The sequence below is a fragment of the Malurus melanocephalus genome, unplaced genomic scaffold (assembly GCF_030028575.1).
Source record: "Malurus melanocephalus ecotype Western Australia unplaced genomic scaffold, MMel_1.1 scaffold_38, whole genome shotgun sequence".
Lineage (NCBI taxonomy): Eukaryota > Metazoa > Chordata > Aves > Passeriformes > Maluridae > Malurus > Malurus melanocephalus.
The window spans coordinates 507,547-532,565 of record NW_026623270.1 but is presented as its reverse complement, the minus strand read 5'-3'; the positions used below and the strand labels follow the sequence as shown (position 1 = coordinate 532,565).

Genomic DNA, 25,019 nt, shown 5'->3' with positions numbered 1-25,019 from the left:
AAAGATTTCTACTTGCTCATCCAATACTATATTAGGCAGGAAAATTGACAAAAAATAAGAGTGCTGGGAAGATGWAGGCACAAGTTCCTGGAAAAGGTTAGCAAAAAGCTCATATAAAGTRATAATTTAAGAGTGTAAGACTAAAGCAATCCAGGAACTCTACAAGCAGCATGAAACTCCTTTCAGAGAAAACTGCTGCTGTAGGTTAATCCTATTTCCTCCCAAATTTAATTCAGAAGAAACTAAAGGACCAGCAATACCACATTTCAAGGATAAGCAAAATCCACTTAAGGTCTGAGRAAGGCACTATGATATGGTTGCAAAAAATATTTATTTAGGCAAYGTAAGAGGCAGGATAGTTGTAAATGTCTACCTTCAAAACTGGCAACATCAAGAATTCTCCTTAGTYAATAATATAAAATTCTACTTTCTTTAAAAACCATTTTGGAGGTGCCAGCTCACCTTCTCATCCTTTCCACAGCTCCAGCCTTAGGACAGCCATGAGGATGAGTAATCAGTGCCAAAATCTTCTTGCTGCTGAGAAAACTCATGCCTTCCCATCCATTCAGCCATGTACAATTGGAGCAGCTGGAAGCATTTGCCACTCCCTCCTGTGGAACTCAGCACTTCCAGCAAGGAAGGGTCTGGTTCATTGGTTCCCAGAGAGAATAAATTGGGATCACCAGGGAGTAGTTAAAGTACCCACCTGTCAAGAATCCAGTCACTGTTTCAAGCATTTTATCCAGCAACCATTTCATGTAAAATAAAAAAGCAATTCTCGAAGAGAGAATGTAACCCAACATTTATGTTCCATGTCTGCAGAGTCCTGCTCTTTATTTCCTGATGAAACGAGCCCAAAAAATGTGCTTTGCTTGGGAGGGACAGACTTAACYATCTGTCTGATCCATAGGCAGTGATTAAGAAGCTTACCTAGGAAGTGGAAACCCCATTTTTTAATAGTCTTGGGCAGAGGAAGGAGATAAGTCATTGTTTGCATGACCTAAATGATTTCTTTTTGGAGTTACTGCATACCAAGGGTGYAGAACCATCATTTCATCTGAACAGATGCAAGGTTTAGCTTCTTCTTATTCTAGGAAAAGGCTTGTGGTGTAGCTCCACAATTATCTCCTCTAACAACAAAACTTTCCTGACTCTGGCTTTTCACCCTGCAGTGTACCTGAGAAACTCATGGTGGGGCTGCACATCAATAACAGAAATCAAATTTCAAAGAGGTCTGTAAACTTTATGAGAAACTGATTGGATATGATATTTGTAGCCTAAAGATACAATTTAAGACATGCCCTTGTCTTTATCAGTTCCTTACTTGCCAAGAGCACATGTTCTGGGCTCCTCAGAACAAGAYATGGATWTACTGGARCTACTTGTAAGAAGRGGCACAAAGATGATGAAGGAATGGCTGAGCCACATGGGACTGCTTAGCCTACTGAGGGATCAGGAAGATCTCATCATGGTGTATAAATACCTAAAGGAGGTACAAAAAAGAAGGAGCCAGGCTCTGGAAAGAGCCTGRTGCCCAGTGACAGAACAAGGGACAATGGGCACAAAGTGAAACACTGGAGGGTGCCTCTGACCATAAGATAACCTCTCTTACTGTGAGGGTGATCAAGCACTGGCATAGGTCACAAAGGGAGGTTGTGATGTCTTTCACCTTGGGATTATACAAAAAACATCTTGACACAGTTCTGGRCAACCAGCTCTAGGCTGTGAGGCTGTGAGTCAGTCCTGCTTGAAAAGGAACAGGGGGATTGAACAAAATGACCTCCACAGATCCCTTTCAACCTCAACATCTGTGATTATCTGAATGAAACGCATTTTGTGTTAATAKGGGAATATTTTTGCAATAGGTCTGTCAACCACAAAGTTTCTTTACATGGCACTGTTTAAATAGCTTTACCTTGGTAAATTTTTCCCAAGTGAGAACATCTTTCAGTACCTATTATCTGTGTTAAAATTAAAAGTTCATCCCCTGCTATACTTACAAAGGAATYGCCATTCCCACATATGATAGTATGTGAAAAGTCTTTTAAGCTGTGATTTAATGTAGCTATTAAGGAAATAAAAAGCTTACATCACTCATGTCTTTAATAGTGTTTTCCATTTTTATAATGATACTTACTGCCAAACTAAAAAGAGAAGGATATTCTTTTTATATAAAACCTCCTTGTATCAGAATCACTTGAAATACATTTCACATTACATGGGGAAAAAAAGCATCCAGCATTCCATGTGTAGACATGTCACTGAAATCAATTAGTCATGAAGAAATATCTAGTGGAAGGCTAATAATTTAAGCAAAATTGTATATACAATGTTATGATACATAATTGTACTTTGATATGTCAGATTTGAGATTTTAGAGGAAAAAACAGGTCTTACGAACAGATATGTGTAGAGAGGCATTTTATTGCAAAAAATAGCAAATGTCTTAAGAACACAAACCAGAGTTATTAAAAGCTTCATAGCAAAATATTTAGCCAACTCTGTTACAATATATAGGCTTGAGGTTCTAACAGTTAACACTATGCCTCAACTCACTGAGCAAGTAATGCTCCTGATACATAAACACTGCGCAGTTGAAATACAGAGCTGAATATTAAAAAAAAAAAAAAAAAAAAAAAGAGAGTGTTTTATCCTTGGTCTTTCATAATCGAAATAATTGAGGAATAACAACATTTTCACAAGCTTGATTATTTTTGGGAAAAGCCATTAAAAATAATTCCTGAGTATTTAGGGTAAGTGAATATATCAAATCCAATCAATTAAGACCACCATCCTGTTGGGTGAGCCTTGCAGCTTGAAGTGACATTCTCTAGCGTGGCTGTCATGGCAGGATCATGGCCTAAACAGCTTAATGAAATACATGAAAACCTTCTGAATATGCACATTCCCATTCTCCTTTTCTTCAGCAATAGCCTACAACTGTCAACTGTGAAGCTTGCTTTGCTGAGAAAAACATTGTTTTAAATGTCAATTCCTTTCGCAAAATCTTGTAATGCAAATTGACAGAGCTAAGCCTTTGGTGAACCGTCACACCAATAACGATGTGAAATATATAAATCAAAATTTAGGCAAGGGGCTTTCATACTATGTTAGTATACATATTGAATTGTATGCTTTGTATCAGTATTTTGAACACACATACCTAGTTATTAAGCATCTTGCTACTGTAATGAGAGGCAATATATTCATTTTCCATTATTGTCTTCAGATGCATGTCACAATATCATCTTATTAYACACCATGTTTCTAAAATCCTGTTGGGATTCATCATGTTCCTATGATTTTAATTGAATTTTTTCTGTTTTAATTTTAAAACTGCTGCCAATCAAAGTGGTTTAGAGAATTAATCCCAGAAAAAAATTCAGATTTGTTACTTTATATATGCTTTTCCAGAATTACAGGATTAAATTACAATGGATGTAGAAAGATTACTGTACAAAGCATAGTTAATAATTCACAACACTGGTATTCAGCTTGATCAATTACAATGAATTCACAAAAATGGTTTTAATTATATCCACTCTTTTCTATCCACCCACCCCAGTATGTAAACAAGTTTCTCACAATGACAATGGCAAGACCGCAGTTACTGAGATGTACTGCATGTGAAAGATAACCTCGAGGAATAAGGGCCCGGATCTGATAATTCCAGTATGTGGTCCTGCTCACTTCCCATTCTAGAACATGAGACTACTGCTTTCAGTCTCCTGCAGTCTTTAAATCAAGAGAACTTAAAGGTAAATTCAGCGTTTTTCCTAATGCAGTCTCCTGGAGTCAAATTGATGGAAAGTAACATGCTTATATAGAACAAAAGAAACAATGTTTTGGGAGTAATTGGAATCAGTCATATCAAAACTGTCCGAGCAATGATAATGTACAGTATTGCAGCTGTATGTTACTAAGACAAGAAACTCTTGGTATTACAAAGATGAAGATCGCTGTTTGCACAAGCCAATTTTAATGGGCTGTTAAGCATTTGGTTAAGAACAGGCTTGTACAGTCTCACTGAAAAGGAAACACTTGTCAAAATGCTTTTTTAAAAAATACCATATGACATCTTCTAAACTGCAATTTAAATATTAAAATCTTGTTTCGGAAGTTCCTCGCTTCAGGTTGTTACTCAAGAACTCATCATGTTCAAAACTCAAATTATTATGAGATCTTGATATCATAAGAAGCTTTTCCTTATTAGTAAAGTCCTTCTTGCCTGCTGCTTGTGGCACAAGTAACCTATCCATTGGGTCCTCCTTGTTTTCTAGTTTCATGTATCCTTTACTGTTGCTGCGATCCAGTCTGGGCCAGCTGGGGTGTTTCCTTTGCTCCGCTTGGACAGTGAGCGTAGAYGGACCCCTGTCCAGATCCAGGGACTTGGAGTGTGAGGACAGAAGATGCAAGGATGTGTTGGAACCAAACTGTTTCCTGGCAGCTCCAGGAGATAAAAGCTTTCCTGTGCTTGGTCCAAGAGTCACAGAAGATTTGAACGGATCAGATGGAGTGTCCACAAATGAATTGTGGCGTGGCAGCCCGGCAGCGGCCGGTCTGTAGGATTCATTGGTATCAGTCAGTGGAATGGCCAGAGAATCCATTGACAGATTTCTGGACTGACTCCTACTGATCTCTGAGTCCTCAGTTATGTTGTCARCACTGGGTTCATCGATAACACAGTTATTCAGTTTAATTACTGGCAGTGTGAAAGCACTAATGGAAGAAGATACAATGGATTTTGTTTCACACTTTATAGAGTTTTTGTCATCTGAAGTCTTGCTGGAGTGAGGATAAAGTCCAAAGACTGAGCCAGATTGCTCAGCCAGCAGAGGTGGCAGGAGGCTGCTAGTGGTCCTATCTTCATTTAGGGTAATCTCATCTTCTTCAGCAGAACTATCCATTCTAAGATTACTCTTGAAGCCAGAGAAAGGCGCAACCGTGTTCGCAGCGAGCCGTGACGCACAGGAGCTCCCGCTGTGCCGGAGCTCTGCCTCCCCCAACAAGCCAGTGAAGGCACCGCTCATTTCCTTCTGTTCCCTGATCCTCAGGGTGTGGATGTCTATTACAGTGGAGTATATGTCTCTCATGTGTATTATTTTGGTTTCTTTGTCACGGTTTTCATGCAGAATGGCATTTGCACAAATAAAAATGAAGATTCCAATGCCCATAGTAAAAGGGCCCAGCATTTTCATCTTATCCGAGTGCACRTGCTGTTCAAAGAAGCGAAGTAAAACGCTTCCCTGGCTTCTCATGGTCCGGGTATCATTTACAGCCAGATTATCTTCAGACCCCAAAAGCTGTTCCTTCTGGGGCCAGTATCCAAGGATGGCCATTGCAATTCCAAAGAATGCGATAAGCACTCCCAAAACAAGGAAGAATCCCGATGGAGAATAGAGACGGATTTTGCCCCTGACAATTACGACATCTGTCCTGGGCCGCCGTCTAACAGGTTTTTTCTCCTCAGAAGGTGGTGCTCCAGCAAGATTTACATGCTGCTGAGATCTGGCAGAGTCTTGCCTTTTTAAGGCAGCCAGTCCTGTAATGACTCCTCCGGTTGCTATCATAGTTCTATGGGGTGCCCTGGAGCAAAAAAAAAAGAAAAAAAAAGCAGAAATGTTGAGTCCAGCAGAGGTTGTCTCCACACTTATAAACTGCATTTTTTAATATGCAGATATTTCTTGATAATTAAAACACTCCTGGCTATAAAAAACTACTATAGCTTAATCCAGTTGTGACATAGTAGCAGTTTTGAGACTCACATGGTATCCTAAAAAAAAATTTTCAAAAGTCCTTTTTTACTGTAAATATAGACAATAAAGTTTCCATCAGTGATAGAGACAGTAAAGTTAGTGGTCTTGGTGGCTATATACCAGGACTAAAGATAAAATATTCAGAAGTTTTAATAGCTAATTTATCTCTTGACTGGTTTGCAGCAATGTTAACAATGTATTATTACCTTGCTGATAATTTAGCACTTTAGCTGCTAGTTCTTTTGAAAACTTCTGACACACAATGGCTGTGAATACAGTATATTCTATATTTCCCCTTTAAGAGACCTTTCCTGATAGACTTCAGCATATCTTCATACATATTTATTGCAGCATTTAAATAAGCTTGTATTAAGTCTATTCAGATTTCCTGAGTCTCAACTAGAGAATCATTTTTGCCTTTCTTAATAAAGCTGATCCTCACATATCTAGATATTTTTGCCACCTTGTTTGTTCCTCCTGGACTACAGATCAAAAATCTTTTTAGTTTTATCAGACAAGAAATTTTCATAAATTTCAAATTAATAATTAGAAATTTTCTTAAGTTTTATGAGGAAATTTTATTTCATTTTAGACTTACTTTCATGCTTGGTTGCCTGTTACAGGAGAAATATTAACTATCAAGGATTTAAAAGAGAAACTCATGTTCGATAGTTTTTTATGAGCAAAAGTAACAAATGAAACAACACAGTTCAGGATAATTCTATCTTACAAGACAMCTTTGACTCAAAAATGGTTTCTGAGCTTAATTAATTAGTATTAGAATGGATGAGAGATAATACTATAGAGTAAAAATAAGATACTATAAGCTAGGTATGAAATAATTATGTCCTCTTTGGTAGTGTTATGATGCTCAGAGATAAAGAAAGGCTGACAGTGTATTGCAGTGGAAAAGGCTTTGTGTCAAAGCTGGGGACAGTTTCAGAAGCAAAACCAAAGTGGGAATGGAGAATAAAGTGAAGTGCCGAGAATAGGARGTAAAGCAAATCAGTGACTGCTTGCAATTTAGGCAGTGACTTTCATCAGATCTCTTAAACATTTCATTTTATTTTAAATTTTAGCAGTGCACCCATGGAAAAAAAAAAAGTATTAGATCTCTCATGTTATGAGAAACAGACAGATTCTGTTATGATATGACACTATCCCAGATTTGCAACATTGCAAACAGGTGAACTTGATTATGCAATTAATATGGAACTTGATTATGCAATTAATATGGAATTTGAGATAGGTGACCAAGTGTAAGGAATAATCCAGAAAAAACAATTATCTAGTGTTCATTATTATCTGTTAAACAGCAATTCAGATGAGAGATAGAAAGACTAACTCCCTCTTTGCACCCTCATTATTTAAGGACAGAGGCCTTCCTGTTTCTGACAGACCTTTTTTTTTACAAAGGAAAGACTTGAAAAGGTCTAGACTAAGTATACTGCATTTTCTGAATTTTTGCAAGAGAAATTCAGACCATTATTAAAAAAATCCCAGAAATTTCAGTTGTACTCTCAGGTTTCATGTTCATAAACTCTCTGGGTATTCTCAGGCTTTGCAATTAATTTCCCTTTTTGATGCTACCTGGACAATTTCCACACTTCAGTGCAAATTAATGTAGTGGGTGCTTAATAAAAAGCTTTTTAAAGATAACAATTTTACAAATACCCCAAAGAAAATTATTTGACATTGACAGTCTTTCAAACTTTCTCACGTGCTTACATGTTTATGGGTTTCTGCCAAAACAAAAGCTCATTATTCTGTAAAACAATATTTTGAATGTCTGGACAGAAATAAGCAGGATTTAGCCATTATAAATGCTGTTGTATTTTGTCATGACTAAATTGGATGTAATTAGCTTTTTCTATGAAATAAATTAAGATAATTATGRCACATCTTTCTCAAATGAAAAATCATTTATCTATAATCTAGTTTGTTCCATTAACCTTTCCCAGTTCTCAGACCTTTGAGGGGGACAAGGAGTTTCCATATTCATGCAGTATTTCACAGGCACACATGAAYTCACTCTGTTCATTCTCAGGGCTGCCAAGGAGCTGCACAGGTACAGCAGTTTAGTGCTAAATTCACACTGTGCCTGTTGGCTGGATTTGATATTTTGTGTACTGCTCTGTGCTTATCACAGACACATGAGTTGCACCCAASGGTGAACAGAATAAGCTTACATCTACTTGCTAAATATTTTAAACATGCCTCTAGCAAGAGCTCCCCTCTAACTCTGAGAAGCAGAGAGAATAAAAACATTACATCTTGGGGTGTCTTTCTGCAGAAAGTTCTCATTTGCAAATTTTGCAAAAACTAGGAAACCATATCTCAATTTCATTATTACCTGTTACTTGAAGGACAGAAATTGAGATTTCTGAAAGTGAGAGAGAAAGCAAGATCTCTCAAGGCACAYAGCTGGTTCCAAACCRTTCTATGATTCTAYGAGTTCAGGKGAACACACTGTTCCTCTGTTCATTTTACCTGCATCAGAAATTGGGCACAGGGGAGAAAAAGYCTGGCTGCCAAAAGATACAAGCATATTTTATACATAAAAAGTCTCTTCTCTATTTCTTGAGTTCATATTGATATTATCATATTTTCTGTCATGGAAAAACCACAATCAGGTTTGTAAGTAATAATTGGTAATACGCCAATTTTGATCTCTTCTCCATCTAATAAAATCAATAGTGTTAGCACACATCATGGTATGAGATGGTTTCACTTCAGGCTGACTGCTTTACTGAAATCAATTACAATGAAGTGCATATTAGGATGAAAACCATATCTTAGAAAATACTGTATTTATAACAGACTTTGTAGATACATATGATTTGTTCRGCAAATCTGTTTAGTTTTGTCATGTAACAGCCATAATATGGGTGCTGCTCATTAAATGCTGCTTCTCTTACTTAACTTAGTGCAGTGATTACTTTCAGTTTTACACTGAAGTCTGAACTGAAAGTTCTAAACAAGTAAATGACTTAAAGACTTTTACTCAGTGGTAAATAAAGATTTTGTTAAGAGCTCAGACAGCATCTCTTTTGTGGCACTGTGAATGATACGTGTTGGCTCTGCAAGGAAACAAGTAAAGGTAAAATGGATGTGAAATACAGAGCAAAAAGAAAGGGACAGGCCTGTAATTCATTTTATAAACCACAAACATCTTGCTGATACAAATCACCAGACCTGCCAAGCTCCTTTTGAAGAAAAAGTGTTGAGCAGCTCTCTAACTTTGTCACCGCTCAGTTTGTTTCATCTTCAGTGAGAACATCAGATCCAAAGGCCTGGACAGCTTAGGGATTTAATCCTGAAACAGTGGTCCACATTTACCTCTACATTTAGCTTCACTTTGTTTTATGCTGTTGTTGCAGAGCAGCTCTGACATTAGCCCTGTCAGCCACTCCAAGATCATCCAAGAAAAGCCCATTCTGGTAGAGATCCTGTGAAGCAGCTCCTGATCACTCTCACTCTCTCAGCATTATCTGCAGAGTGATTCAGGCTCTTGACAATTCACTTGTAACCACTTCAGTGATCAATAGCAACATGTACTTGGCCTTTCATCCAGGATACAGGCTAAACACAGTCCTCTACATCTGGAAATGCCTTAAAAAAAAAATCCAGCAGCAGATGGAGCAACAGGTTGCTCTATGCCCTTTTAATATGAATAAAGGATGGACCCTTCAGCAGAAACTACTGGTAATGAGCTACACAGCAAAGACAGAGAAATAGAGACAAAGGAAGACCTGGATAAATGTGGTGGGGATGCTAGATTACCCCCAAAGGTGCTGTCACTGCCCTCCTAAACTAGATGGGGAAGAAGAAATATAAAGGCCCATGGGTTGAGATCAAGAAAGGGAAAGTACACTCATCTACAGCCATCAGGGGCAAAACAGACTCCGCTTGGGGAAATTAATTTATTCTATTACCAATCAAATCGGTGTAGGATGATCAAAAACAAAACAAAATCTTAAATCCACCTTCCCCCACACACTTCTCCCTTTTCCTTGGGCTCAGCTTCCCTCCTCGAATATTCCACCTCCTCCTCACAGCAATGCAGGGGGACAGGGAAGGGGGATTGCAGTCACTTCAGCACACTTTATCTCTGCTGCTGCTGTTTCCTCACAGAGGAGGACTCCTCACACTCTTGCTGTGGTCCTCCCTCCCAAAGGATGCATTTCTTCAGGTACAGAGTGCTCCAGCAGGGACCACCAAGGGATCACAAATCGTGGCAGCAAAACTCCAGCATGAGCTCCTCTCTCCACAGGTCCTTCCAGGAGCTGCTCTAGCACAGCTTCCCACAGGGTCCCAGCCTCCTCTGGCCACCCACCTGCTCCAGCCTGGGGTCCTCCAGGGGCTGCAGGTTGATCTCTGCTTCCCCTTGGACCTCCAKGGGCYRCAGGSGAACATCCTACCTCACCATGGTCTCCATAGGATGCAGGGSAATCTCTGCTCTGGCACGTTAAGCACCTCCTCCCCCTCCTTCTTCACTGACCCTGGGGTCTACAGGGTTGTTCCTCTCACATATTCTCAGTCCTTTGGCTGTAATTGCCTTTTTTTCCCCTTCCTGCATCTGGCTCTACCACTGTTGCTCATGGGCTCAGCAACAGGCAGTGGTGTGTCCACTTGGAGCTGACTGGCATGACTACTGGACAAAGGGGAAGCTTCCAGAGGCTTCCCACAGGAACCACACCTGTAGCCCCCCCATTACCAAAATTTGCCACACAARCCCAATAAGTAACATCTGCAAAAGTATGTGTAGGTGAGGAGCMATGAGAGGGGCTGCAGCCCATCTAAGCACAAAACAGCAGAGCCAGAGAAATAAATTCATGCAGGAAGTTTGCAGACATGGCACAAAAGGGGCAGTGATGTAAGAAGAGTCATGCTGGTATGTGGAGTGGCATTGGCTTTCTCCTTTTATTACWCTGACTACACAGGCCAAGGCTGCCAGAGAGGCTGGAAGGAATTCTCCTTTATCACTTTTCCATATGGGGAAAGGTTGTTCAGCTGCTCCAGGAAAAGCTGTCATAAAGGAAATTTAAAAAAGAGGGTAAAAACAGCTTTCACAAAACAGTATGCTGTGAGTAGCCACGAGACTTGCATTTGCCAAGTAAAATACGAGATTTTCCTAAAAAGTCAGAAGGTCAAACAACTCAAATCAACAAAGAAATGGTAGATTTGCCCTGTGACAAAGGTAAGGCCTAGGTAAATGACCACAGACAAACTAGTATAGCACAGGTGGATGAGAACCCTTCCCTTCTGCCAGCACATTGGAGGATCAGACAGGAACAGGGTGCATTTATGCCGTTACCATTACTCATATCCACCCAACCTGACAGACACATGACTGACATGCAGACATACCTGCCAGCCTAGAGAGAGGGAGAGAGGCAGGAGACCTGGGAACTTGCTGGAGCAGCTGCAGAACACAGAGCAACTGGAAGGAATGGATTTCATAGCATGCCCTAGTAGCTCCAACTAACTTCTCCTCATTCTACAATTTATTTCTCTCTTGGACCTAAGAGGTCACCACCTAAACACCCATCTTTCCTGCCTAATGACTAGTTTTACCACAACTGTACGGCTGCCAAGTAACTTTTTTTCAGAAATGGTCTAACTATTAAAAAATCTAATTAATCTCTCAGCAACTATTATCAATTCTCAACTTGYGGTAAGCTTTAAGGTTCAAGGCTTTTACTTTAAATGCCTGAAATCTATTGCCTTATCTAATTTGTTCAACTATTTTGGTACTATGTAAGTTATTGCTTCTACCTACAACTTAATCTTTTGAATACATGCATAATAATTTGAATTATACAGAGATCTTACACTTAATTTTAAATTCTTCCCAGCAAAGATAGGAAGCAAATTAAAGATTACCAGTATCTTTTTTCCTTAATGTTATGTTTTATTCCAGATACATTTCTGTGTCCCTTACTACTTAAAATCTTGGCATGATAATCTTGCTTGCATAAATGTCTCCTTTTTTTCTCATTTATTCTTTGAAGAATGACTGAAACTTAATTATGTGGAATTATCAGAACTGTACATGCTATTTCCCTGTTTARAGTTTAAACATGAAGTTTAACTTTATGTAAAACTTTCTAAAAGGTTCAGTTCTTATATATCAGCAAAGATTTAAACATTACTGCAGCAAGAAGTAGTGTGTGATGGAATCTGAATTCTACTGCTGTAGCATTTCCTATCTGACTATTTCAGCTTAATAGGAAATTTATTTCCCAACAGTATTTGATTTATTATCATTTAAGTGACTAAACTTTGAATTTTAACAAGAACAAGAATTTTAATATCAGGGAAAGTTTCTTTCAGCTCTGATAAACTCAAAGTCACAGAAATTAAGGAGGTGACAGACTATTTACTCACAAAATATTTCTCATAATCAAGCATGCAAAYGACAAAATGATAAATGATGACATAGCTGGGTAAATAAATCAGTATTAAGCTGTTTTAAACACATCTATACTTTCTCTTGATGAGCGATGTATACATATCAATATGCTATCTGCACATAGAGATTGTCATCTGGTACAAAATCTGTTCTATTACATGGGTAAAAATATCCAGCTTTACAGGCCCAATGGGATTAATCATTCTGGTAGAGATAATACAGCAGTAGCCAAACAGAGAATAGTTCCACAAGAAGCAGAGAAAACCACCACAAATTACATTTTTATTTAGGAGCAGTTTTTCATTTAGCAGAGTTTAGCAAGCAKCCCCCTCTAAGTGCCCAGCACACCAATGGTACCACCTTATGATCCATCTCCCTCCTCCTATCTATTCAACAAAACATGACCTGGCTGAACAAATTAAAAAAAAACAAAGCAAGCAAGCAAAAAACAATCTCATTCATAATTATGAGGTATTTTAAATGCACTTTAACTGGCAATAGGTGACAAGAAAGCATGTGGAATATGGTACTAAAAATCTTCATAGCTTCAGCTGGTATTTCATATCATGCTAGCAAAAGCCAAGGATGTGACATTTAAAACATTAAAGCTTTGAAATTTCCAGCTGAATCCAACCCTTTTGGGTTCCAATTCCCTTTAGTGGTGCCTCTTGTAGGCTGTAAAGGGATAACCTGAGGGACTAATCACGCCCTTTTAACCTCCTGGCTGCCAATCAGCTTGTGGAAGCAGGAMAAATCGTGCAAGCACTTTCACAGCACAAAAAGGGAAACGCAAGCTGCCCACAAGTCAGGCAAGRCAGAGCACCAGGGTGTTTGAGCAGCAGCAGGCTGCAGAAAGTCCACTGCAGACATCAGAAGATGAGGTTCCCTAGATGTTGGTAGACCATGCCCCTGGATCAAACACTCTGTATCTGCTTTACAATAGTGCTATGTTAAATAATTAAGTCTTTGCAATCACAACTGAAAAAGAAAAGTTTGCTATTAAGACACATCTGTTGGGAAATCTGAACTCTGACAGTGATCCAGTTATTTTAGAAAATCTAGGTGTCGCAGTGGTTTTCAAATCTTTGCTGAACTGGTTGAAGCAAGACCACAGAGGCCCATAGTTACCTCTGCAGAATCTGTGAAACACACCTAGGCATGGTGTCAGAACTTTCACATTGTTCTACTGTACAAATTTGAGAACTCAAATGAATTAAGAAGGGAAAATGAATTTTTAAAAACAAGTCTTTAATGAGAGTTACAAGATCCCATTTTTATACATAGTTCTGTAACTACACTATATCATTTTGAAACATATGCAAAGAGGTACCTTTGCATTGTACAAAGGGGCACAGGTCCTTTTCATCACAGTGACTTTGATGCAAATTTTAGTTGTGGCAGGTCTTTGAAGGAGTTGAATGTTGAATCCACAGTACTTGGACTCAAATTCATTCTATTTCATTAGCAAACCTGGACCGTGGCACTCCAAACCATGATCATTATGACAGTCCACTGCCTTGTGCTACAGCAAGGAAAGTCCAAGTATGCCTGTGAGTAACCTAATTTCCTAACCCAGCTTTCCTCRAGCTCTTGCACTAAGTGTCTGCATAATGACTCAGTGGAAAGGTTATAAAATTACACCAAATCACAGTAACTACAATAAAAAATCCTTGACTCTCCACTGCTATTTGGGGAGGGGGGGATGTTGATAAAATGACAATCAAAAGAAAAAAAAACTCACACCAAACCACCAAACTAATCTTATAAAGTTATACTTTATTACTGTTAAGCAAGTCTCTCAACTGGACAAGGAACAGGCCTTACTTACAAAGACTGAGCTGATCAATACCCAAACCTTCACAGTGATTCAGTTTGCGCTGGCAGGAATGCAAGCCTCTCTTCCCTTTAGAACTCTTTTTTCTCTGCTCCAGAGGGGGAAAGTTCCTTCCTATATCCAGTTTGCACCTCTTGTGTGTGCCTGTTGTCTCATATCCTAACACCATCWGGCAGAGTGAAGAGCTTGGCTCTGGCTCCTTGCTTCCCCCTCCGTAGGTACCGGGGATTGTTGATCCCAGAGCTGCCTCCTCTCCAGGGCTGGATCAGCCCCCTCAGCTCAGCCCGTTCTCAGGACGCAGCTTCAGCCCCATGCTGGATTTCCTCCACTCTGTTAACATCTTTCTTCACACTTTATGAATGTGAAACTTCATTTTTATTGAAACCACCTGGGCTTTCATTTGGCTCTAAACTAATTTGAAATAATCAACAAATAACWAGGGATTTTGAACTAAAAACTGCAAACTCAGAAATACTGATAAATATAATTGTAGGGTGAAGATGCCTGTTACCTAGATTTGGAGAATGCTGTGACTTCACACTTTAAATCACAGGTGAAAAAAAAAATCCCTTTTTAATTACTTCATCTTTTACAGTATCTGCCATATCCATTAATTATTCCAACTATTATGCCAAGGTCAAATATAAGGTGAACACCCAGCAATAATGCATAAAGGCGAATGCCTGAGTGCTGCTTATCCACTTTGCTATTATTTCTCCTTCAGCCTGATCCTTTCACTGGGTCACATATTGTAATTCTGTGCAAAATCAGCAGCATTCAATATTGGCAGCATTACACAGAGCTCGTTAGTTACTCACAAAAGCACAGAGCACACATCAAAGAGGGAAAGAAGGAACCTGAGTTTCTATATTTTGTTTTCAAGAYTCTGCTCTATGACTTGGCCTAGATTTGGTCTGCCAGCTTTTGCCTGGCCCAGTTGAACTCACTTTTAAATTTGTTCCATCCTCAAATATATCTACTGGCACACTGCAGTAAATCAGGTGTGAGTTCATGCAGAAGTTCATGGATTTTACCAACGCAGAACTCACACAACATGAAGTTGGTGCCAGGTCTTCTATGGCTCAAACAGCCTTCCAGTCATTATACAGTGAACCAAACGTGTGCTCAGGTCACAAAACACCTATCTCACATGACATAAACCCACCTGTTCCCCCACTGTCACTTCTGATGTCCTGAATTCCCAGCGGTCCCATCTCTCTCTAGCTGCWCCATCTCAGTTAAAAGTCCTAGATGAKGGACTAAAGAAACAYAAGATCTCAGGCACTGKATGTACTTATTCGTGGGATGCTTAYATAACYTCTGTATTCAGTGTATTAAATTATCAGTAAATTTAGAGCTATAACTCGGTTTTGGAAGAGTGCACCTATAACTTCTTTACTTACGCATAAAAATTTCCACTTCCTATGCACAGATACATCACATCTTGTTCCAGAATCTATTACAGAACTACAGCAAAAAGCAAGAGGGAGCTAAAAAAAGACTGGGGAAACAAAAATGGCAAGTAGCTTTGTAAGATTTGAAGAAAAGTTGTTTAAAAGGTGATTGATTAATAAAGTTTTTATATTTTCTTCCCAGAGGAAAAAAAAATCCCCAGAATATGCACACAGRAAAATAAAAGCTGRATAATGAGGCTTTACTGTTGCATTCATTTGCTTTCATTATCCAGTTTGTCAGAGTTTTTCTACTAAAAAACAGCTAAGGTTTTTTTAGTCTAAACCAAGCAAGGTGATACCTGCCCTTAATAACTGAAGTGACAAAATCTGTTTCTGAGCTATTTTAGCACTTTAGTTTGTGTAAACCCATTTTCCATTGAAAATCAGTACCACAAATGGAAGCAGATATTGGCTATTTAGAAAAAAAATACTCATAATTATTTTAGAGACTTTAGCCTATTCAGTTTATTAGTGTTCATATTCAGTAAATGGAAATTATCCTCAGTTATATAACCCTACAGGTGAGAGAAGTAGACTATTTTAAATCTTTTATGCCATGCAATCTGTCACTTCCAGCATCAACAGAAAGTAATGCATTTTATTAAAGCATAATAATTATATTTATTAATAATAATAATAAGCATATTTGTTATAAGCACAATCTAATTTAAAATGTGTAAAAGAAGCATATCTATGCTTCTATATCTATGGATATCTATGTATTTATTTTAGTTTGGGTTTTTAGCTGGTATCTTTTAGATATTGCCAAGAATAAAAAGGAGATTCTTTTATCAGGAAGAAAGGGAAAATTTTGAGGTAATACTAGAGCACATCAACCCTACAACTGAAATCCAAAATGCACAGAACTAATCTAAATTCTGAAGCAAGCTCATACAATGAAGATCAGAGAATTGATTAGTTATCAACCACATGTCATGAAATAAATTTTATAAAAGTCCCTAGATGTTTCTGAAACATGGAGTTTGTAAAAGCAGAGTAAAAGATATGTTCTCTGTCATCTACTCCAAAGGAAAGCATGACTAAACACTCCAGGTCTCAGYATGCCAGATAAACTCAGTTTCCTAATAAAAACCAAACATGAAACAAGATTGGAAATGTTAGGAAATACTGTAATTTTCAAGCACTAGGATTGCTGTTTCTTTAGTTCTTACACACAAAACTTTGAATAAGACACTGTCAGACACTGGGTATGGAGGTAAAAGCACAGCATTGCGGGGTTGCTCTGGCTACCATTTTCACTCACACATCATCTGCTTAACTAGCATTGTGTTACTTCATTTAATCAGAGGAAAAACCTCCARCCTGGACACACACCTAATGGAGGAAGCACCAGCTCTCAAGACCAAAGACCAAGCAAAGGTCCTTAYCTGCACTATACACTCAGTTAATCAGGTTAATTAGCAGGTTTTAACAACTGTAATTTCCCACYGCATACAAGCCCAATAGCTGTAAGATCAAATAGTACCAGGAACAAAATCAAGYAGGTATTTCACAGGAGGCTTAAGTAATACACATATTAGATATTAAATCAAGTCTATTTGCTCCACAACTAACATGTTTCAGCAATCCTTTCCCCCTGACCTAGAAAATACTTCCTGTTTTATAAAATATGCAGACTCAAAGGAGCAGGAGCTAGCATGCCATGYTTACTGTCAAGAGACCTAGGACCAATTTTTTTAACTCTAATAATGCAATAGCCTAAGTCTGAAGAGTAGTTCGGTATCCACACTGTGTAGTTGTATTTGAAAATCTCAGTGCACGATAGAGGTACCAAAATCATGTTAAGTGTCCAACTTAACAGAACTTAAAGATGGAGGACCAAAAGCTAACTGCAAAAGCCACAAACTTGGCTCTGCTACTTGTCCATTAAGCCTGGCAGCAGAGTCTTAAATTAGTGGCSAAGATACTTGACTGGGAATTGAAGTATCCTGAGTGCCAAACCCCACCAGCAGCAGAAGAATTTTTTTCCTTGTCATTAGTAAAGTCTATGCAAGGGAGCTTTAAAARGAGAACTGGAATTTGGGCTCCCTGAGCACCCCAGCCACAAGGTCTGAGTGTTTATATGGCCAAGAGAAGCATTTGCCATGGCACAACTGTGACCCTAAACTATCATTACATTCATCTACTCTGTCACTGCTTTCTGAAATCGCTTCTGAAAACACAGGGCAGTGTGAGGGTGTCTTTTACACTGAAGGTGTTCATGCAAGTTAATCAACTCTGCCAAGTAGCAGCACCAATCAGCCCCTTCTAAGGTCTCCTTTGCTATTGCTAGCAAGGTCACAGTACYTGAGCTGTCACATTTAAAGACAGCTCCGGCATCTTAACATTAATTTTTGGTGATTCAGAGGTACAGGYGGACTCTGAGTTACAACACTATTATATTCATTCAAAGGGGCAGAAAAATCAGTGTATGAGGTTCAGGTTAYTCCATGTTAGCAAACCAATTAGGCCATCATTGTATCACAGCTATTATTAGGACATTAATAAAGGAATGAAAATTTTCTTGGGTTTCAGGAATCCCACAGAAATAAGCAAACTGGTTAGTATGATGCTATTTCCAGTACGTCAACAATAGTTTCAAATGCTAGACACACAAAAGGGATGGTCAAGCACTATTTCACAGGGAATGGAAAGCATAGCTCAAAAATACTTTTGATATCCCACCCAGTCAAGCATTTTTGCCCGTTTATGGATGACACAGAAATAAATTATTTTTAAATTAGCAGGAAACCTCAATTATGTCTTCAACTGCAGACTAGAATAATCTAGCCAGACATCCACATGGGGGCATCAGTAGAATCTGTAAGCATCCACTTTGGTACTGTCTGTTAATGGGTAAACACAAGTTACAAAGTACACCTAAGAGCAGCAGTTTCAAGACACAGATTAATATTTTACCTGTGTAAAACAACAGAAATGTCAATATGAAGGCATTTCTGTTATGCAAATTATCCATCACAAATTTATTCTGTACTTGTAATCAGCTCCATTATCACTTGCATTATGATAACCACTCTCTTTACATTACCCAGAAATAAGGGTACTACAAACAGGAGGAACCCACTGGGAGCAAAGTAAACTATGAGCAGTGARATGTTAAGAGAAAGACATGCTGAAATACTGTGGGCCAAATTTATGGAACTCTATTTTAAGCTTTGGTAGCAGAATTCACTTACACAGGATACATGACTTGCAGAGTAAACCCTGTTTTTCTTTTACCATCATCCATCTGGAACATCATTGGGGGTTAAAGCCAAACAATTCCTTGGTATTACATAAAGAAAGGCCACCTACATAGAGCAGAATAACTGCTTCCTCCTCACTTCTACTTGCTCCCAGAATGTCCAGGTGTTGTTCACAAAGGGACTTCACATACAGCACAGATCTTGAGACCCTTAAAAGTTTGCCTCCCTCCCCTCAGACACCTACACCCCATACTGCTGCCCTGCACTTCAAATCCACACTGTAGGACTGTGGGACCAAGTCCTCTGAAACATGGCAGAGCTGCTCTTACTTTATTTTACATCTAGGAATCAGCATATGCCTGTCCTGCTATTTTGTAGAAAACCATCTCCCTGCAGTTGTTCCAGTTAGATTGAGTTCCTAACAGAGAGCTTGTGTTAACAGTAAGCTGCCAGGCCTTAGGAAAATCAGAATATTTGTAGCATATGAGGAATGATAAATGGTAGTGCTAGCTAAAGTGTGGTGCCCCARTTAAAGACCTGTTAATGGATGCATTGCTGATAGCACCCTGGCTTATCTGGTGTGTTGTGCATTTTCGGTGCCCTCCATTTGTAAAGTCTATATATCTGTGTTTTAACATATTTGACCTACCCTGTAATTGCCCATGCAATTTCAAACGTGATCTCAGCTGACTCATGTGATCATGACAGATGTCAACACTGACTGATACTAGGTARCATTTTAATTTAGGAGGAGTTGCAAACTATTATTAGCACATATTATAGGTTGCAATTTCTTCATGAAGACTACATGAATTTTTTCATTCCTCGAGGTCCTCATTTACATTATTGCTACCTCACCTCATGACATTAATATTTTGCTTACTTTGCTTKAGCCTGGATATAGTCATTGTTAATCAAAATGATAACTATCAGTTTACTTCAATGAACATTCTCCTGACTAACATAAAGCCAACATAATGTTCAGAACCAAGCACTTACAAATTAGTCACATTTAAACTAAAATGAATGCCTAACCACAATTATTTGAGGCACCTTGTTAAAAACTGTTGACCTTGATGCAACTATAGACAGCATAAACAACTAAGAGATGATTCCAGCAAGAAGTTAAAAGTCCAAAAGATAGAAAATATAGTCAAGTTTTTCTAGTTAGTGTAAAATTTACACTTCTGGCTTTASAATCTTCTCAGACAATCACAGAGCATTTTTGCAGCCATCAGTCAGTCTGGTATGTCTAAACATTTAGTCCAATTTCTGGRCACACTGCTGAGGCAAAAAGAAAGTAAGGGTCAGTAAAAGCAGACTACTGAACGACAACAGATACAGTATAGGTTACTCCTTTTTCTTTTAAGAAACTACTGCAAAGCTACCAGCTTTGTGTAGAAAAAGCAGGAAGAAGAAATGGGGAAAGGGAGATTAAGTAGAAAATGTAGTTACAGGAAGCTGTCAGCAGTTCACCATAAAGTTGTCAGTTCAGAGTATAGGGGAAAGAGTGAAACACAATGTCACCGATTAATTATGTTTTCAGTAGAAGGCTAGCAACATGTTGCCAAATTACTTCAAATACATTTGTTTAGACAGTTAAAGCAACAAAGAAAAACAACACTAAAATTATGTATGCATAGTTTAAGAAAATGTACAGAACCTTTTCTAACAAATATGTATTTATGATTCCTCTTTTCTCACGGTTGTGTTCAGAGGTCACAGTTCAACACATGTTCCTCCTACAGGAAATTTGGCAGCAATGCTGCTATAAGTATGGAGGAAGAGGCAGCATTAAAACACAACAGACATTATGGAACTGTTGGGACCTTTCAGATTAGTCCAACCACAGCATGCCCGAAGCACAACCAGTATCCAGTTTTGTGAGATACTGACTGTCATAATGTGCAGATTCTGAAGAGGTCTCTTTGAAAGCATCAAGGGCTTTGATTCTGCAGAAAAGGCACTTCCTAGAAAACCATGGGTAAAGCAAATGAGTTAGAGAGCTGGATTAGTGTGKGTATGTATGTATTTATACAAGAGTTCAAGTTCATTATGTGACTAAAATGTGAATAAAGTCATTACTACTTGTTCACAGTGCAGTAACGCCACAGTAATCCAGATACCTGATAAAAGGATGACTCTTCTTTTTTTTCTAAAACTGTGCCCAAGAATTAGCAGAGCAAATATCAAAAGAAAAAGTTCTGTATAACTGAGCTCATGAACTGAGCCTGACATTTGAAAYAGTGGCTGATAGAGCTGMAAACGCTGAGGACCACACAAAGTGAATAAAGAGGTAGAGGAGCACGCAGMAAGATGAACCAGATCGTGCAACTAYGCGCAAACAGCCTGGAATGTCAGAGATAGAATGTAATTTAACCAAGGCAAATGCCAAAAAAATTAAGATAACAAATGCAAACATACTAGGAAGCAAGGAAAAATCAAACTAACAAAGATACCTATGCAAGCAATGAAAAAACATGACAGATGATAATAAAATCAAAAGGGAAAGTAAAAAAAGCATCTGGTTAGAACTGTTTGATTTGTAGGAAATATGTAAGGTCTGTGGGAGTTAACTAGTCAGATACACTTGCAGCTTCTGGCAGATTTGGCAGCTGATCACATCCTCCAGGTTCAGCCGGAGGACAAGATTTTACAGAGCAAGATTCTCCTTTTCCTTTCACATCACACTCCTGYTCTTCCCCTACAGAAAGGATCAACCATCACCTGCCCAGAGGCCAAAACGATCCCTTCACAAGTGCTTCATTTAGACCTCACACTGACTCTTTACATTACTGCCCTTATCCTAGGGCATCACTAAGACTCTGCAAGAAGCAAGAAGCCTGGCTGCAGTCCTCTCCCAAGCCATGCACCCGTCTATGCTCATTCAGTACAGTCAACCAGCACAGCCACCGTCAGAGTGGGTCACAACCCCCCAGCCTCTGACACTTACACCATCTAGCTCTCAAGGAAACGCGCCTGCATGGCCCTGAAACACATGCATGCGACTTTCAGGCTGCCTTGACATCCCAGGGTGTGGTTCTAAGAGAGGCACACCCCAAATGAGAGCATTCCGGATTCCTGACAACTCCAATGCTTCTGCCTTTCAAATAGCTGYGAATTTGAGAAAAGGTTCAACACCAGCCTTTGGCAATTTTTCACAGCTGAGTWGCTGAGTGGGTGAAAGAATGGGTCAGAACAGAGGGCACTCACAACATCTCTGCTGTAGCCACCCAAAGCTAAATTCGGAAGATGCCTACTGCATAATATGAGATATAATTTCTGCACTGTCAAAAACCAGGATAGATAATTTTGTATTTTTGTTGTTGTCATTAATACTGGTAAGTGTCTATTTGTTGCAACGTTTTATTCAGCATCTTTGAAGGATCCTGCTGCAAACTGCAGCCTTGAATACGCCCAGCACTTCAGACTGGCTAATAGCTATGTTTAGATTTTTCACATGGACAGTCYATCTCCATACAGTTCCAAGTCACCTTTTCCAAGCTATACAAGAGCTTGTATAGCAGACCTCTATTACACACTTACTGATAACATGGAGCAGCCTCGTGCCTCTCAGACAGAAGGAGCCTTCCCCWTCCTAGCAACAGTCAGTGACAACACTGACCCTGATGGTTTCCCAAGGGTGCTCCCACATGCCTTTGCCATAACAGGAGCACAACATTCAGCTCATCCCTGGCAGACATGCTGAAAGGAGAGAGACAATAGTAGGAACCGCTTTATTTGACTTAAATCTCCAAACATAAACTCAACTGCTGTTCACTCTTCCTAACTTTTCAGTTCTTAATCGACAGGTAGATCCAGGAATCTAGAYTGGAAAAGTTCCCATCCAAGCAGCRGAAGAATTTACCCATTTTGCACGAAGTTTGTGTGTGCACATTATACGAAGCTAGGATCTTAGAAGACAAACCCAGACATGTCAGCTTGCTTGGGGACTAGTGAGACAGATCCCTAAACTAGCCAGGAAGRAATTACTGCTTCTCCAGCTCACAGGTCTTCCCAAAGAAGACTCCCTTGCATGAAGAACCTTTCTTGATAAAATATTCTCACTTATATTGAAATCATTAYAGAAATGTGAGTAAAGAACAGTTTTGTTATCATCAAAGATTCACAGAACAGTTTGGGTGGAAGGGGCTTTAAAGATCTTCTCRTTCCAATCCCCCTGCTGTGGACAGGGACATCTTCCAATACATCAGGGTGCTCAATGCCCCATCCAACCTGGCCTTGAACACTCCCAGGGATGGTGAATCCACAATTTCCCTGAACAACCAGTTCCAGTGCCTCACCTCTCTCACAGGGAACAATTTCTTCCTTGTATCTAATCTAAACCTACCCTCTTTCAGTKTAAAGCAATTTCCCCTTCCCTATCACTACATGGCTATTTAAAAAGTCCCTCTCCTGATCTCCTATAGGTCCCCTTCAGCTAATGGAAGGTGCTGTAAGGTCTCCCCAGAACCTTTTCTTCTCCAGACTGAACAGACCTGATTCTCTCAGCCTRCATTCACTGGAGAGGTCTCCAACCCTCTGACCATCTTTGCAGCCTCCTCTGGACTCACTCCAASAGGTCATTAATCATTAACAGATGTTAATGACATCATCCCCTGGTGCCATAAATGTCCCATGTGATCCTGCTCACAGAAGATCAGTATATGTAAGAAGATTCTAATTTTCTTTMTTTCTGAGGTATGATATAGATCATGCAACTCCTAAAGCAGGACCATGGTGTCACATAAACAGCTTTCAGAGCTGCTGGGACATCCATGTCACCCCAAAAGCTTCATGTCCTGCGAGCTCTGAGAGCTGACCAGAAGTTGAGATACTGATGTGCCATCTTTTTCTAGCCTGAAAATGTGCAATTCATGCACAATACCGGACCATACGCCTATTCTATTCTATTCTATTCTATTCTATTCTATTCTATTCTATTCTATTCTATTCTATTCTATTCTATTCTATTCTATTCTATTCTATTCTAGTATCATATTCTATTCACTCTAATTTTATTCTAGTCTATTCTATTCTACTGTTGTTATGCTCATAAACCAGCATAGTGACACCTGTCCTAGGTAAGTGTCAAACAGCTCTATTTGCAACACACCACCATACAGCACTTGTTCTGAAAGAACATTACTGAAGAACATTGATGAAGTGCAATACAGCCCGCAGAATATTTGTATTAAACCTTCAATTTTCCRGCACTTCCTGATTATCCTCTGATTTGAGCGGTGTGACCCAGCTGAGCATTRACATTGATTTTTTTGATTTAATTACAGACACTCTGGCTTGGAGAGCTGTGACATGCTGAAATTCAAATGAGTAGGGCTTGCCCTGGCCTCCTCCTAATACATGCTGTGCTGATTAATCCAATCCTGTTCTGATTTTCTGCAGTGCAGGATATGTTTATCCATTCCCATTCCTTCACAATGTGCGCTGTTCACAATTTGCATCCCTGATTTACCGCTGATTAACCATATGCTCCACATCAGCTTCATGTGCTTCACTGAAACTGATAGCACAGAAACCTACTGCTTTAAAAARAGCAGGGGCAGTAAGAACAAGACAAAGAGAGGGCAGACAGGAACTCAACCTGTGTTTTGAGGAAGGATTTATGTATTTAGATTTGTATAGGCTGCAGTAGCATATATGTTTCACAACATCTTTATTCTTATCCTTTTCTTTTGACAGCACATGTGGTTGCATTACAGCTCAGTTGTTAAGAACATTTATTTCATGGATAAAGTAAGTAGATTACAACCATCCAGTGCCAACTCTATTGGCTCATGGAAGGGGTAAGAAAAGATGTTATTCTAAGCTAAAAAGTACTGACATGTGCTTCTTACCTGTAAAATCATAACCAGACTCCACCACACCAAAACCTACTCTTAGTTGACATCACAATAAAGTCATGTTCCAGGAATGTAGCTATGAAAGCGACATCATCAGGAGATTATAACCAGTAGAATTTAAAACACTTCTTAAAGTTAAATACCAATTTCCTCTTAATGCACAAAAAAGCTAAGGGCAAAATTTTGAAGAGTGATTCAGAATCTTTTTCAGAAGTTACCTAGGAATCTTCACTCAAAATGGAAACTGAGTTCCCAAATGWCTTACCAGTATTTGACACTTCTACCTTTAGGGTCTGAACCTACAACTACAAAAAGTTTTACCTTTAAGCATSTAAGTATTAGAAATTCCCAGATTCCATATGTTAACTGGGCCATGGCTCTTTTTCTCTGACCCTACAACACCTCTTCAAATTCCTATTTACTAATCACCAAGTAATTAAGTTATAATTGTTTCCCTAGGCAGTTTTTCCTTCCTCGTTTCTGCCTTATT

At 39.0% G+C, this 25,019-nt stretch overlaps 1 protein-coding gene across 1 annotated transcript in view; it reads right to left on the bottom strand.

Annotated features, from left to right (window-relative positions):
• Positions 1-2,404: 2,404 nt before the first annotated feature.
• Positions 2,405-25,019, bottom strand: part of TMEM200A (transmembrane protein 200A) — a 54,913-nt gene continuing 32,298 nt past the window's right edge. Inside the window, exon 2 of the mRNA XM_057364372.1 lies at positions 2,405-5,586. Coding sequence (XP_057220355.1) covers positions 4,101-5,570 — 1,470 coding nt within the window. The 5' untranslated portion in view covers positions 5,571-5,586 and the 3' untranslated portion in view covers positions 2,405-4,100. The remainder of the gene's footprint in view (positions 5,587-25,019) is intronic.